Source organism: Gymnoscopelus braueri (assembly GCF_963280865.1).
Source record: "Gymnoscopelus braueri genome assembly, chromosome: 8".
NCBI classification, from domain to species: domain Eukaryota; kingdom Metazoa; phylum Chordata; class Actinopteri; order Myctophiformes; family Myctophidae; genus Gymnoscopelus; species Gymnoscopelus braueri.
The window spans coordinates 26,540,991-26,557,776 of record NC_137609.1 but is presented as its reverse complement, the minus strand read 5'-3'; the positions used below and the strand labels follow the sequence as shown (position 1 = coordinate 26,557,776).

Below are 16,786 nucleotides of genomic sequence, written 5' to 3'. Positions count from 1 at the left end.
CCCCTCACTGTTCACCCCCTGCTCTCAAGTCTGACCACTTGGGTAGCAATCAGCTGGGTGAAGCTGAAAACTGAATTTCAAAAAGGTCTAAATATTATGGGCTCATCCAAAACAAACCCAGGTTCATGAAGGTGCACATAAAATACCATGGCATTCCAGTCAGTAGTTTGTTGTCTCATTCACAATTTGAAATTAGGGGGGGAAATAATAGAAGGGAGCCTACATTTTTTTCAATGTCATATTTATTGTTATGTATAAAGCACTTAACCACACGACCAAATCAAATTATTTGGTCATTGTCATAGAATAGCATGAAGCTACCTGTAAGGGAGCCATTGTTTATATTTGGTAATGCTGAATACAAAAGAGAGAACCTCAAAGCGCAATACAAGTTGTCATCGAGACAAAAAGGCACAGAAGAAGCCAGGAGAGTTAACTCTGTCTGATCCTTGAATTTCATCCAACATAAAGGAAAAACAAAACAAAAAAAACAGATTGATACAAAAACAGCCAGTCACCCCCACCACAGCTTTCACCTAATTTATAACCCCAAGAAATTGATGTTCAAGAATACAGAGAGCACATCAGGCTTGGTCATTACTATAGCTTGACCTTACGGCTTCTGTATAGATATGTAGCGGTTCATGATACCAGTTTAAAAAAAGAGACATGCATGCACTTCCATAATAGGTAGAGGGAATGTTTGGGTGCATTGTAGGAGATGCCACACCTAAACCTCTAACCCCTCCCACTTCTGTTTTTGCCAAGTCAAACAGATACAGTATTAAGGAGTATGGTATTGCGGAATGCTTACTTCTTTGTTAACATGGAGGATATAATTAACTTATCAGTCTGAGTAAAAATATGTAAACAACCTTGCAGCTGGAAATATCCAGACATACGAAGAAAAATCATTTTTATACATTAATCAAAAGTTTTGCATAATTGAGAAGTAACATACCAAGTTGTTTTCTATAACACAATGCCCGTGTCCTTTTAGGAATGTAACATTTGGGGCTTACCTTAAATAACAAGACAGCATATTATTCTTCAGTACATTACAAGAGGTTGGGTTACCAAGATGAACATTTTTTAAATTTGATTGGAAACAATCATGGTGATATTATTTTCATCCTAAAATTGTTACTTCTTGAAAAATATCATTCCTTCAAATTGGGGATGGGGGGGGTCTCCTTCATCAACCAAATGGCTGGTAGGTGGGTATTTTATCAAGTGCCACACAAACAAAGCCAGTCCATTATGCTCGCTTCATTCCTCTGCCCATCAAGCAGGCAAAGACTGTCATCACCAGCTTGGGCTTCACTTCCACAAGGTCTTCTGGGAGCGCGTAGACACGTGCACCAATCTTCCTCGCCATAGACACAGCATATCTGGGAGGGGCATCAAGATTAATGCATAGAATAACATAACACATAAGCATGACACGTCATACGCTGAAATTAGCCGATCTACAAGCTCACAGACGCGTCACGTGATATTAGCATGATATTAGCTCACGTGTTGTGAGCTTGTAGATATACATTTCCCTGTGCAACACCGGCGAACTATCCCTTTAATGTAGAAGTTGGGTTCTGTTAATATCTTACTTAGCATTGTCCAGCTTGTCATCTTCTGAGAGGCTGCCTGTCTTTACGAGGTCATAGCTGATACTTCCAGGTTGGATGGCATCTATCAGGTCAACCACTGCCAAACTGCTACTGATCTCTTTGTCCTGACAAGCATAGAAGTAGATGTTAATCCAGTCCAGTGATATAAAATACACACTTAATCAATTAAGAATGGGTTTACTGAATAAATATGGGGAGATATCAGATTTGTTAAAACTTCAGAGAAATATGCCAATATATTTTTATTTGTGATAAATTACCTGTAATAAATTGCAAGTGAGATATAACAAGTTAATTGCATGATAATAAAGTTAAAAGGTAATAAACTGCCAGGTGTTCCTCTGGGGTCGCATTCAATGATTAACTATCTCTAGATGTCAAATAATACCTATGCAACCGTTAAAATTGTTTCCACAAAGTCATGAGAAACCTAATCCAAAGAGCCCTATACACCCGACAAACCTTGAAGCCTCGAATCGTTGTAGATTTCCCAGCCTCAGACAAAGTTGCGTTGACCCATTTTACAATAATGTCATCATTTGCTTTCTGTCCATCTCCCAAATCCTCCAGTACATTCAGTGTATATCTGAAAGAGATAACAAATAAGCATGTTTAAAATTGAACAAAAAGCATTTGCACATCCATTCAGTCAGTAAGTATGCGGGTCGAAGTAGCTTATTGTCAGTATCAGCCGAGCACTGAGGGAGTCTATCCCTTTTACAATGTGCTAGACCCCTGGGAGATGGATTGCTAACGTGGAGACACACCATCAGCTCCCAGTACTTAAGGGTTACGGCATGTCTTAGTTACCAAAACCGTGCTACTAATACGCCAAGCTCCAGTACCAGGGATTGAATCCAGGACCTTGTGACTCAAAAGGCGAGCGCTCTACCAACCGTTAAATCGGACAACATGCATCAATCAACAACTGACGTGCATTCACCAAAATAATTAAAACCATGATATATTGTAGAGTGCAATAAATGTGTTCTGCCAGTGGGAACTTATGCTCCCGTTTTCCTTGTATGATCTTGATGTGTGAAAGCGTCAAAGGACAAACAAACCTTTAAGTCATAAATAATGCTGATAACAGCAAAGCAACTGAAAGGCCCGAGTTATACAAACTATATCAGGTTGAACAATATACACTATGCATTTCAAATCATAGTCACACCTTGTAGGACCACTGGGAATGCTAAATGGAGGCAAATTGTTGCAGTGTATTTTGGTCTCCAAGGTCATTATGAATTGCAACATGGGTGGCCAATTAAGTTCTCTCTTTAACTGTTGATAGCAAAACAAATAATTGTTGAACCCATTAAGACCTGAGGCTGATTCTAAAAAAATCCAAACAGTTTTCTGAATAACTATATCAGTGGTTCTCAAACCTTTTCATGTCAAGGACACACAAAATTATATGTATTTGGGTGCCGACCCCATCTCAAGAATTTTTGTTCCAGGGACCCCCCGGAACAAAATGCGAACAAAATGTTTGTTTAAAAAAATATATATATTCAAAGATTTGCACAGATTTTCATGATTTTTCAAAAATAGCAGATCTACAAGCTCATAGCGCCGCACGAAGTGAAGCGCTATGAGCTTGTATATCTGCTATTTTTTAATAGCCAAAGTACAAAATAATGTTTAAAGTGGTTAAAATGATTTTATAACCACTGTCGTCCCCAAGGACGGCAAAATGACACAGATGCTTTCCCGGTTTTAATGGGTTAATCTTATTCTATTTGAAAAGTTATGTGCATATATATAAGCATTGCCGTATTACCTTCTCATCAGCTGCCACACCAGAGCAAGAGTAAGGGTGGGATTGCCATCGTTCAGGTCCTGCCCGCCGATGCCTACAAGGGAGAACTTTGCCGTCGTCTTGCCCAACTCTACTGCATAGTTACAATTCTCCAACTAGGAGCAAAAAATACAAAAATCAGGGGTCATTGCTGTTTTAATATTCTTTAAATGGTGTACAGAGGATTAAAACAATCATGTGAAAATGGTTACCTTTTTCATGTTGGTTCCAATCTTGGGATATGGTGGCTTGTTAACCTTGTTCGTCCAGTCAACGGGTACTTTGATTTTCTCATACAATTGAAGGATGACCATAGCATCCTGTAGGTCTCTACAAAAGAACATTGAACATGGAACATTTGATAATCATTAACTTCAAACAACTATTAGACAACACCTATAGTAAATACAGTGCTTAAATAAATACAAGATGCATTATGTTACTATTAGGTAAATTGTGAACTAGCTTACCCATACAGATGATTTACATGTGGGTTTACCCCCAGGGAATTCATCCAGTTTCTGAACGTTCTCTCTTCTCGTGACTCACCTAGGGAGAAAAATAGAGAGGACAGGTGAAGTTAAATGGCCATTCAGGAATAGGAGTATAACAGTCTGGCATCAAAATTGTACTTGATTGAAGGAAACGGAATTAGAATAGAATGTAAAGAGTTCTCAGTGAGACCATTGTCCATGTCTTTAAACCAATGCCAACAACAAGCCACATTCCTAGAGCCATTATAATTCGGCATTCAGAGCTGAACTTTATCTATGGGGACATCATTTTCAGAAACTGACATTAAATTACATTTCTTGAGTTTCACAAAAAGTGCCCCAAGTCCACTTCAAGGCCTTCTACAACTCTTTGCCCACCTTCCAGAAGTCCCCAGTCAATGTCCTCATTCTCAGGTTTGGTTAGAGATGGATATTTGTTGAACAGATTGGCCACAAAGGCAAGGTTGAGTTTAGGGTTGCCACTGACGACATCAGCTGGAGTGACAAACTGGCGGCAGCCCAGCCTGTCCGCTTGTACCAACATGGCATCTGCCCTCTTCAGGTCGTCTTTCTCCTGGAAAACACAGAGCATCAGTTCAGGTCAGGGATGGATCATAACTCACACAGTGGCCATTTTGTTCTTACTTCATACTCGCGACCCATGTAGACAAGGCATTTGTGATGTGACAGAACCGTTTTAAGCCCCATTTATACATGTACAGTGCACTTACACTGAAGCCTGCCATGCTAATGTCTATGCGTGGCTGGTCCTCCTCTGTGCCTTTAGGGGAGATTTGGTTCAGGAGGTGAAAATATGCCTTGGAGTCCTGAAACAGACAGATGAATAGATTCATAGATAGACATTCTACCGTTTGCAACAAAGACTTTCCACAAAGCTTTTTTTTCACAGCTTTGAAATTTGTTTGGACCCTAGTGCACAAGCAGCAAAGTTGAGGTTTTCTCAACTTTGAAGCCACACTTTTTCCTGTTGAGTGTCCAGACACTGTGGAAAAGTGCAGCGATGCTCGTCTCCATAGACTTTGCATTGAAATTCGATGCTCAATCAGAACGTGTCAGTGTTATGATGCTCATGCTGCTGGTGTGAATTGAGTGTTGAGCTATTAAGATCCTTGCCAAACAGAAGAAAAGTTGCCATACTTCCTACCAAACTAGAAATATTGTGTAAACATTACAGGATTTCTATTCCAGCAAACAATTACTGAGGATCTTGTCACTAGAGATATAATTATGATTGTCACAGCTGTTACAATTGGTGGTTATTGAGTTATTCAATGTTACTGTAGGTTTATATCAACTTCAGGACAGGAACTCTGATCTCTTACTGTTACTAATTCAAACAACAGCTGCTTCAGTCACCCAGCTGAATTGTGAACAATACAGGCAGAAATCGAACACTGCTGTGTTTGTTGTGTCAATAGGGACAAAGCATCAGTTACAGAGGAAGTGGAAGAGAAAAGGCAGAAATATTAAACGACAGATGGAACTAGGTGACACCATCAACAGAAAAATCTATTTTAGTTCAAGGTAAGCAGGCTCACCTTTATATCAGAGCTGAAGTTGTTAATCTTCTGCCAGCCAGCATTCTCCAGATGGAAGTTGGCCCAACGCAACAGAAGTTCTTCAGGAGACAGCTTCATCAGATCTTCCAAGGTCTCTCCATCTCTTAGCAAGGCTGCCAATGCTGAGGGTGAGATGTAAGGAGATATTATTAATGGTTACACAGCTAAACCATTTCAAATTACATGGCGGGTAGAATTCAATTCAATCTTCATTTCAGACCCAGGAAGATCCATATCACAATTAAGAAAACACCACAATAAAATAACGGGGGGGTCTGCTCATAATTCCGACATCCCATTATTCCAAAGGAAAATGGTCCATCTGAATAATGACATGGCACTGTACCTTCATTCCTGCTGAGCTCGATGTCAGCAAACAGGCCAATCTTAATGATCTGCCACAGAAGACCCAGCACCAAATGAGGCTTCCCCTCCCGCAGGTCTAGAGCTCCAATGTTCACAACATGGCAGCCTATGGCGGAGGCAGAGTTCAGCGCCAGGTTCAAATTTTCCTATAAGATACAAACTATTAGCTGGAGGAAGTGTCAATGAAAGGGAAAAGAAAAACAATGTGTCCCATTTTTTCATTTGCACTGACCTGTACTGTAAACGGTGTCAGCTTCTTCTTATTTATGGTTCGCTCATCGATCGTGTCTGGCACCGACAGGTTGATCATTTTGCTATACAACCACAGAAAGGTAAACATAAAAGGTTTATGAGCCATCTAAGCATAATATGATAGTGGTATTTGCCTTTTATACAGCTCCTATCAGTAGGGTGCCTAGGTGACGAAGTTAGTCATGATTTTGGCTTTGAAGCACACAATAAATCTCACCAGAGTACTATACCATCTCCCACGGCCGTGAACAGAGAGTCTGCGTTGGGGTCCATTGGCAGGACATGTTTGCAGTCATCATCATTTTCCAGAGCAGTGTTGATCCAGTTGACAAATGCAAAGCGCTCCTCCTCTGCAAGGGCCAACATATTAAGACATCATTCAGCCAACAAAAAAAGAGAAAAGCAAGCCATTTTTATATATTTCCCCTTGGGAAGGCACTTTCGGTAGGCAACACCGTCCATCGTGGTCTCTTATTTACATAGGAATTATGTGTCGCACATTGAAAATCGACACGTTGTGATCTTCCAGCTATTTTCGCAGTGCGATAAGATGCACAACTAAGTATGACCCAGGCTTTAGTGTTGTGTCTTACCAGAGAAGGAGTGTTGCGTGCCTTCACTAGACTGCTCAGATGTTCCTCCTATGGCGAGGATGCCTTCTTTTCTGTTGATGGCCTTTCGGAAGCTTTTAGCAATATCACTGCTTTTCAGCTCTTGGAATATCTGTAAAATAAAATAAAATAATGCTAAACTGTATTCAAATCTTTACCATTGTCTACAAAAACATCTGGTAGCAGATTGTTCTAAAGGTACCCTCCAACCCAATTGATAGACAGTAGCAACCAAAACATAAAAAAATATCCCATACGGTACATTGTACGATTTCATTTGATTTATACAATTGCTAGCAACCGTCATACATTGAAGGTTAAAAGACAATTGAGGATAATAAAAACACAGTAAAGTCATACACTTATTTCCACTGTGGTCCCAATACACAAAATCAAAAAACATACATAGATAAATAAATCTGAGAATACAAATTTTAAAAAGGCTAAAACTATTTACATCAAGTACTAGCAAATAAAATACAAATACCTTACATTCTTTACTCAAACAAGACAAGACTATGGGAAGGCAGGCTGTCGAAACCAATAACCAAATTAATCTTGCTTGCTTGTAGGTTTAGATTAATATGCGCACACACACACACTTTTTTTTTTACAATTTCTTATATTCCTTGGTATCAAGGAATCGACACAAAAAAATCGTCGATTAGTCTGATTAACCACTTAACCCTGTGTTATACTTTCTTGTACAATGTGGCGTGCAAATAAATAAGCAAAAATAGCCCATCTACAAGCTCACAATGAACGTGTTGCATCGAGACGTTGTGAGCATGTAGATCTGCTATTTTCACTATTTTTCGTAATCGAGGCAAAAGTCTGAAGGATCGATGTTGTCTCCCAGCCCTACTATGTGGTATGGTTTGTATGTGGTTTCATTTAAAAAAATATTTTACAATGTACAATTTGACAAAGACATTTTACTGAGTCTGATACTCCCAGTACCAGCCCTAGAGGCCTTATTGTATTCAGGCCACAATGAGCTATTCAGCCTGGAATTTAGTGACTTTAAAAAAATGTATACCATGCACCATAAAACAAACACAAGGCCACAAAGTCTACGCTTACGTTACTGTAGTTGTACACTCGAGGAAGAGGAAGTAACCACAACGTACAATGATGGCTTTGGGTTGCAGACAATTGTTTCTTTCAAATGTGTAAATGCATTAAAGTGCCAACAGTTGTAGCTCAGATTGATGTTTATGGATACTGAATAATAGGTTTTCTGACTGATCTAATCTAGGATGTACATAATTAACCAAAGAGACATATTGTGTTCATTATAAAACAACTTCGTTTTAGCAACTTAGCCAACCAAACAATAAATAAAGCAAACCATGTTTGTTTTCCCCCTTAAAGTGGTCATATCCTACATAACTGTGGTTTAAACAAAATAAGAAAAAAAGTTTAAAACTCCTCACATCCCTAAAAATAGTAAGATTACAAATGAGCCCACCACACCTCTCTTTCCTCTAGCGGCTAGCCACTCTCCAGATGTCAGTGGGCACATTCTGAACAGGGATACTAGTGCAGAGGAAATTCTGCACTAGTATTCTTATTATATAAATAAAATAAATAATAAATAAAATACAACATAAGAATAAATAGCTATACACTCGCTTATCCACTCTTGATTATACTAGTGGAAACAACCAGCATCTCCCATTTCAAAAAATTTCTACAGTGGGAAAATTCTGTCCTACCGTTATGTTATTTGTGTATACTAACTACATTGTGTTTGTTGTGTATAGATTTAGCTTTGTGCTACTTAGTTTTCATCTTACAAAGTGAATAGGAAAATAACCACTTGAAGAGCCTCATCGGTCAAAACTAAGGTGCAAAGACAACATGCCTAAGTGACAGTGCAGTGTAATAGGATAATAAGCTGAACAAACAAATAGCAGCCTGTGAAAATGTAAAGAGCTGACCGGTATGTTGTTGACCCGGGGAGGTACCTCGATGACAAACATAATGAAAATTGTCAATATTTACCCCTGTTTGACACCGGGTTAGTACTTGGTTTATTTGATTGGCCCTAATCAAATACAGCCTAGATGGTTCCGCTCTCCTCACAATGAAGACATAAAATTGGCCCTAAAAGATAGTCCGATATATTTGATATATTAACTCACACAATGAGTAGAGTGAAACACTGTATGTCCTACAACAATTAACACTAATGACTATGTTATTATAATATCATCCACATCTTTTTTGTTAAGATGTGGCCTGACAGAAGTGACATTTTCCATGATTAATTAACTTTTAATATGAGAATACACATAGATCATTGTGTATAATAAACATTTTAAATTCACATACTTAAGTCTCACACAATGATCAAACCAAAATAAATGAAGCCATTTTACAGAGCTTTTCTGTACTCATCATTTAAATAGGATGATAATGATAATGTGTACCTGACCTTAAGGAGATCTCCGTCATATAAACACTGTGTGATATCTGATATTTATCGATTCTTAATCAATATAAGGCGTTTTGTTTCATATAGTTTTTCGTTTTGCACTAAAAAGCAACATGTCCCTTCAAAAGAAATGTGGACAAATCTGACAAATATTTGTCCAATGCAGAATGTGCTTGTGCACCTCTAATTCAGGATTCTGATAAGATTTTTAAATCGACACTTTTTAAGGACCTCAACTACAACACTTCTGTCCACTTTTCTGTCATGTTATATGACTATCAGAGCCTGAAAACCTAAGTTAAATGGTTCTGTGTAATGTACATCTTATTTGTTTTGTACAGATCTAACTTAGCTGTTTTTCAGACGTGGGTGTTTTTTATTTCCCAAATTACTTCTGCAGTAACAGTCTCTTTCCCCCACCACCATCCATTCCATTACTGTGAGACATGGAAGTTATGAAAAGAGAAAAGAAAAAACATCTGTGGTCCTCTTTGGTGACTCAGCAGGCAAAGACTCATGTCAGGATATAGTGTATTTGATATAGTGTAGAAAGAAAAACAAGTAACTGGACATTTTGAATCCCGCTACAGAACAACACTATATGCCTCATGTTGTCCAAATTATTGCCCTCTCATCGCTGGCGAAACAAAATACTGGAACTCACACCACTTTGCTGACCTCATTTCCTCATTCCCCATGTGTGCGCATGTGGAGGGGGTTCAATGCTATTGTGCACAGAGTGAAACGCTCAGTGGCTAAAAAAGGTGCTTTCCACACAGTGGTCTCACTCAGTAGCCAGTGGTTCTTTTGCCAGACAAGGAACCAGACACCAACCGCCAACAAGAAATTTCTGACCAACAGGTGAAAAACTTGTAAAACCTGCTTTGCTGGCGACAAGTTTCACGGAATACCAACAGAAGGAGTAGTGAATAACTTAACATACCGACACAAACTCGTCAAAGCTGATCTTGTTATCTTTGTTGCGATCCAGTTTCTGGATGATGTCCCTGACCCTGTAGCCAGGCAGGGGAACGTTTGCAGCTTTGAAGAGCTCATGGAGTTCATCGTCACAGATATATCCATTGCTGTCCAGATCTATGAGAAACCAGAAAATAATTGTTGTACAATAGAGTCAAACAAGGTACTGAGGCTATATAAAACAAATGTTTTTTTTTGTTATCAATTGTTTTTATTTATCATATCAGCAATACAATTATGGCATTAGACATACTGTAGAATAGATGCATCATGTATAAAAACGAAACAAAAAACAGATACAAATACATACACAACTTAAAAAACACAAAAGGCTCAAGAAAAGAAACTATATAAAACAAAATATGTTGAAGATTACCATGCAGACAAATAGAAAAGTCCTACAAAGTCGTAGTCAAATTATAAGCCCTTTTTTCCATCCATCTAATAATACCAGAAAAGAACTCAAACTCACCAACTTTCCCAAAAGCTTCTCTCAATTCTTCCAGCTCGTCTTTTGAGATTTTTCCTGCCATTTTCACGTGATTGACCTGAAGTGGTCAGTCAGAGAGAGGTGGGTCCTCTAAAGAGAAAGAGAGCGCAAAGTCAAAAAGGAGGACAGCAGTAGGACACAGAGTGAACTATTTAGGCCCAACAGGCAAGGGAAGATACACACTGGGCAAGACCTGGCCGATTGAGTGTCTAAACGGAAGTACCGCCCAAGGAAATGACGTTGATGCTTTACAAATCTGTGAATGAAACGAGTGTTGTGATTGGTCGGGGGAAAAAATCCGGGGGAAACAGGTACGACGGAAGTTCCGCCCCTGTAAACACTCTCTGCTTTAGATCGTGTCCAGGCTTTTCTCTTTGCAGATGAGTAAGGCTGGGAACGAAGCTAGGGAAGATAAGGGCACTTGCCCTTGTGGGCTGGATGCACCAGTTTCTGAAACATAAGGTTACTACTGTGACGGGGTGGTGGTTGTGGTGGTGGCGGCGGCTTACATTGTGGAACTTAAACAACAACTTTCATCCTTCTAGAACTGAAAAACCATGATAAGTGGGAATCACAAATCTTCCAGAACACTCAAATGCATAAATAGAAAAACAAGGAATCAGACAGCTGGGGGACTTTTGCCTCTCCCAAGTTAAGTTTCAAGCCAAGGGAATCACCTTGCAACTGCACGGCTCTCAGACCAAAGAGCCATCTGAATATCACATAAAGAACAGGAATTCATTTAACTTAAGCGACTCCGATCATGTTCTAGATCTAGTGGAACAGGAATGCAGTGGGCCTGTGCAGAGGTGAGCAGGGTGTGCTGCTTTCTCATTCAGGGTACTCTTAAAGCTAAACTGGAATGATAGCATTCCTCTATGATAAAAGTGACACAACAACAGAAAAGGATCTGACTGCATACTCAAGGAGCACAGATTCTCTAAAAAAATACAGTGTTACTCCTTACTTTGAAGTCTGTATTTTATAAGCTAGCTTTTCATAACAATGTTTTGTCATTTTGACATTCATTAAGACATGTTATCATTACAGAGCTGTTACAATATATTCAAATTGTAATTGTAAAAAGGGAAGCCTGCTGAAATAATAATTTCCTGACTGATATATTGATCCATGGTAATTTCAGCAAGTTGGCCATTTCTAACCAACGGCAGCATTAATTATTTAACTAATTACTATTAATAAACTATTGATTGAGGATATGATGGTTCAGCATTTATGAGGAGACCCAAGTGACTCAAGTGTCTACAAATAATACAAAAGGCTACGAAAGCATTACTGATGAAAACAAAACACGTTGCCTCACAATTACTCAAGGGAGTTTCCCAACTCCCATAATAACATCATTGTTTAGACTGACACAGCAATGTGCAATAAAGAGTCATTTCTATGTAATCACATAGGTGATAATGATAATCTACAGTCTCAAATATATTTTCCCACACACTCAAAATAAGAAAAAAAAGCTCAAATATTTTCAAAACAACTGCAAAATGTTGCTAATTTAGGGCAAGTACAAACCCCTAGCTAAACAGTTTGGAAAATGACGTGTGCCAGCCACTATGCCTATATTTAGCTCATTTCTCCAGAAGGATGTGAAATGAGACTGCAGATGTCGGCCAGGCTACAATAAAGGACTACAAACATTACCTCATTTACCAACTCTTGTCACACCCTCGACAGAGAGGGGGAGAATGGAGTAGTAGGGGAGTTAAGTACATGGAGCACAGGGCACAGATGGCAATAGACAAATGTGAGGGGTTAGGGGTATCATTGGTGGTACAGAAGAATAGAGGGCTTGTGTCACATTCATAAACTGTGTCAATAAATCCCCAGAGACCCTAGAAAACAAGTCCCGAATGTTAAGACTCCAAAGACAGTTGCTGTCACTGACAGCTGAACGACACTTGCTCGTGGAACAGAAACATTCTTGCACACTGCAGTGCTCATGCAAAGGTACTGTAAGCTAATGGTGGCAAATTGTCATATCATATGAAGTAGCCTTGTGCCGTGAGGCATGACAGTGATAGCTCTTTAAGCTCTTACAATTCAAATATTTGTTTACATTTCAAGTTCAGAAGTAAAAAGCCAAAGCTCTGTTGAAACAAAAAGAAAAGAAAAGAAAAGAAAAAATGCCGATCAGAGCTATGCTGTTGTACTTTTCATGGATGATCATACTATGGAATGTAGGGGGAAATAACTTGGCTTAAAGTACCAGCTTTAATTACTTTGCCAAAACAACACATCAACACCATTTACAGTTATTTCAATTTTTGGAGGGGTGTTCCCAGATGGCAGAGTAAAATTTGAAGAGCCAACAGACCCCGCCCTGCCTATGCTTCATCCACAGAGTAACATGGGAAACATAAGTAACACAAATAGATTGGGCACCCTTCCCAAGTGTGGTCAAGTTCATGTGCACACACCCAACATAGTCTGCAAGAACATGGACATTTTCAGCCCTGTCAGAATCACACGCAGATAGCTTCAAAGCCTACACACTCCATAACACAAGCCTTTCATTTCCCTTTAACTCCAAGTAAATAGGCACAACAAACCACACTGACAGACAGGTAAGAACGTGGTAAGGCAGCAAACAATTTCAGTTTGCACTACTCTGAATTATGTCATTTACCGCCCAAAGAATAATATAATATAGGGTGTGTCTTAGCGTACAAGGAAAGGAGGAAAAGCATCCAAAACAAGGCTACATGGCCACTTGGTCATTCATGAATATTCAAATCAAATGCTCATGAGGTGGAACCCTCACCATGCATCTCTAGCAAATATTTATAGTCCATTCATAAACATTTGCTTTTTAAGATAAGATAAACCTTTTATTGATCCCTGGAGGGAAAGGTGTTACCAGTTTTGCGTGAAATGCAGCATGTAACAGTCACCTGCATTGCAGGGTGTAAACAAAGGATTATTTTTTAAATATCCATCAGAGGAATGTCATCAGGCTGGTTGCTGAATTCCTAATGAAGCCGGTTAGGTTGTTTCAGCTTCAAATAATCCAAATCCACAAGATGATGAGTTTCCATTGCTACACCTAATTATTTTATAAACATATCTATACTAGGTACTGTGGCCTGCCAGTAAGCTTTAATGCTGTACACTGTCAGGTAATGGAAAGTTCACAATATGCCCCCATAATAAAACAACACATTTCAAATAAGTTACAAAATGCTTTGCAAACAGCAAAGCATTTCTTTATACAGGTAAGAAGAATAGGAATAAAATGGGCAGAAACAACAATAATAAAACAGGTAAAACCAAAATTATTGAAAGGCCTGCACATTGTGCACAGCTGCTTGTGGATCCATCTGGATTGAGTAACACATTTCAGCATGTGGATTAAATGCTGAATGGAGTGGGGCAACCTGTCCAATCCCACAGGTGTGAAGTTGTACTTGGGTGGAAACCAATATTATGCAAGATTCCTTTTTCGACAGTCTGGTTTCTTTCCAGAGAGATAATAGTTTTGTTCTTTTTTTGCTGCATGCATTTAGAACACACAGACATTCTTACAGTGAGGGATGGGCATGAGCAGGGCATACCTCCAAACTAGATTGCACGCAACTGGACACATGTAGTACAAACCATAAGCACACATGCGTTTAATAATGCCAATGTTGGTTTTGACCATCTGGCAACACATGGCCAATACAACTGTTGTAGATGGGACAAATGATAATTTCTCTTCAATAGAATGTACAAACAAACACTTATAGATACAGTCCTATACTACTGATACCAAGAGCTGGGGCAAGAGATTTCCCTAAAGAGGATCTACAAAACAAAGACGGGAAGCAAGAGTCTATAGAACAATGTTATCAGGAATCAATAGTTGTAACTGGTAAGTGAGGCATTAGGAGAGGTTGGGTGACTGACTGTCTAGAGATGTTAAATGAGAATTTCATTGGATCCCTCATCTCTGACCCACCACTCAACAAAAACAAAGATCCATGTTCTATGCTCTCTGTTGGAAAGATTACAGTTTTGATGAATGCTTTCAAGAGATATCTCTTCTACACACAGGCTAGTTGATTTACTAATCCATAGGACAGGAAGTGAAACATTAAGCACCTGGCTATAGAGTGTGTGTAAAGCATTAGATAGCCTACTGTCTGTGTGTATACTGTAGTGTGTATTATGTGGCTGGCATTCAAACAACAGGCTACAAACAGGTGCCCTAGCTGCCTTTTCAACACATGCATTATTCCCCCCCATGGTCTCTGCAAATAACCACCCCTCCCTCCTCCATGCACTTGCATTCAATTGCATCAATGTTGGAACAACATAGACCTCAAAAGATGACTGATTTGAACCATATGATATGATACAAAATAACATGGCAACAGTTACATTAACATACACTAAATGAGTCAGAATGACCAGAGGAGAGTTTGGTCCCAAATAACTGACGGTATTAAAGTAATGCTTATTGTCGTTTTCTTCACAATGTCAAAGCAAAAAACCTTTACTATGTAAAGCAGTGGTTCTCAAAGTGAGGTCCATGCAGGGACTCTCGTGGTTCCTTGAGGGGGCTCCAAATTGACCCTTACGAGTCTGTAACTCTGACAGTATAGTATACAAATGGACACTTCTATGCTGTCAGAGTTAATGGGGGGGGGTCCTTGAAATGTATAAGTTTGAGAACCACAGATGTGAAGTGAAGACTTCACTTTACATCGCATCGCAGAGTTGGCATCAATTCCTACTCCAGAGTGTCCATGTCGCTGTTGTACAAGCTGCCACTACATAACTAGTCTGGACATGACGAATGTTTAACAGAAATGCAGGCTCGCTTAAGCCAGTCTACTAAAGAAGCGATCCTAGACTAGTCCTTGAAATTCACGCTTAGTGGGTGGGTACATATACGCATGGTCACAAATACTTTACATTTCTGCGTTTAAAAGTGTGGATTTAACTTAAATACACACGCTGCAACATTTAGTATTCATTGTAAAGCAATGGTTTAATTACCATAGGATCTTAACGTGGCCCGGGTTAACTCCAGCCAAAAGTTGTCTGGCTCCACAGAGGAGTGGAAATGATGTATTACCATACATAGACGATGCGGTAGCGTCGCGAACAGAGATGAATAGGCTACACAGTGAAAGTGCTAGCTGGCTAGCAACGGACATGCAGGAAACTATTCCCGTGTAACACAGCAGTTTTATCATAAAACAAACAAATGCAGCCGTGGCCGACAGGTCGGATTGGACCACATAGTATGCCAATTTTCAACAACAACAAAAGAAAAGAAGAGCGTAGCACGCCTCAAGCCGCGCCACTTCATACTCACTTTCTGTGCGCCTGAAATTATTCCAGACAACGTCCAGTTGGAGCGGAGACGTCCTCCCTCATCCACGTAGGAGCACAAAAAAAGTAGAAAGAGAGACTGGAATGTTGTTCACCCCGCCCAGGCACTGACGTGACATTAGGTAGGGTTATTCAATGTAGACCTCTGCCTCTCAACCTCCCAAACCAACACCTCCTTCTAAACATTGCACAGAGAACCGCATTGGTACGTACATTGGTCACCCATGCTGCCTGGGTAGGCTCAGTCAAGCACTAATAAGGTTTTAGCCTACCTATGGCTATGAAAAGTGTGTATATATAAAGTATATATTTTAGAATCGTATCAATTCATGTGGAGAGAGTTTACAAAATAAATTATTAAAAAATCAAAAAAGGCCCAAAGGGCGGTAGTTGCCGGGTCTATTTTGCTTCCTTTTTTGTGGTATCAAAAGCTGTATAATAATAAATTACACATTAGTAAGTCTACCCATGAGATCAACCCAAAAATACTTGAGTTTAAGAACATTTAATAACATTAACTTGTCAATATTTAACCTGGCAAGGTTAGTATTAACAGGGCAACATCTGTGCAGGAATTAATCATTCTTGATTTTGACCTTGATTGTTCCTTGACCTTTGATCTTTTTTTACCCAAGATTATCATGTTACAGCCAAAGATAAAGCTGTTTATAGCTGTTTTAAAGCATTTTTCATCCAACCCTGTGATATGTCATCAATACTATTTAAACAGAGGTGGACGAAGTACTCGACCCCAGTACTTGAGTAAGAGTACAGATACTCCTTGGTCAAATTCACTCCAT

The 16,786-nt window shown here is 39.3% G+C and overlaps 1 protein-coding gene across 1 annotated transcript; it reads right to left on the bottom strand.

Moving 5' to 3' along the window:
- Window positions 1–641: 641 nt before the first annotated feature.
- LOC308090247 (plastin-3) lies at window positions 642–16,128 on the bottom strand. The gene is made up of 16 exons (XM_080435315.1): window positions 15,970–16,128; window positions 10,623–10,730; window positions 10,116–10,267; window positions 6,715–6,844; window positions 6,339–6,471; window positions 6,102–6,183; window positions 5,850–6,015; window positions 5,483–5,625; window positions 4,655–4,750; window positions 4,302–4,497; window positions 3,900–3,978; window positions 3,642–3,759; window positions 3,412–3,545; window positions 2,091–2,214; window positions 1,608–1,732; window positions 642–1,391 (listed from the first exon to the last, which is right to left on the bottom strand). The coding sequence occupies exons 2-16, from the start codon at window positions 10,681–10,683 to the stop codon at window positions 1,259–1,261; spliced, it is 1,872 nt and encodes a 623-aa protein (XP_080291441.1). The 5' UTR covers window positions 10,684–10,730; window positions 15,970–16,128; the 3' UTR covers window positions 642–1,258.
- Between the last annotated feature and the right edge of the window lie 658 nt (window positions 16,129–16,786).

Excerpts from the sequence above, each read along its gene's own strand:
- LOC308090247 (XM_080435315.1), bottom strand. The coding sequence starts at position 10,683 with ATGGCAGGAAAAATCTCAAAAGACGAGCTGGAAGAATTGAGAGAAGCT. Across the intron at positions 6,845-10,115 it reads GCTTTGACGAGTTTGTGTCG|ATATTCCAAGAGCTGAAAAG; the intron begins GTATGTTAAGTT and ends TTTATTTTACAG. Across the intron at positions 3,546-3,641 it reads TTGGAACCAACATGAAAAAG|TTGGAGAATTGTAACTATGC; the intron begins GTAACCATTTTC and ends TTTTGCTCCTAG.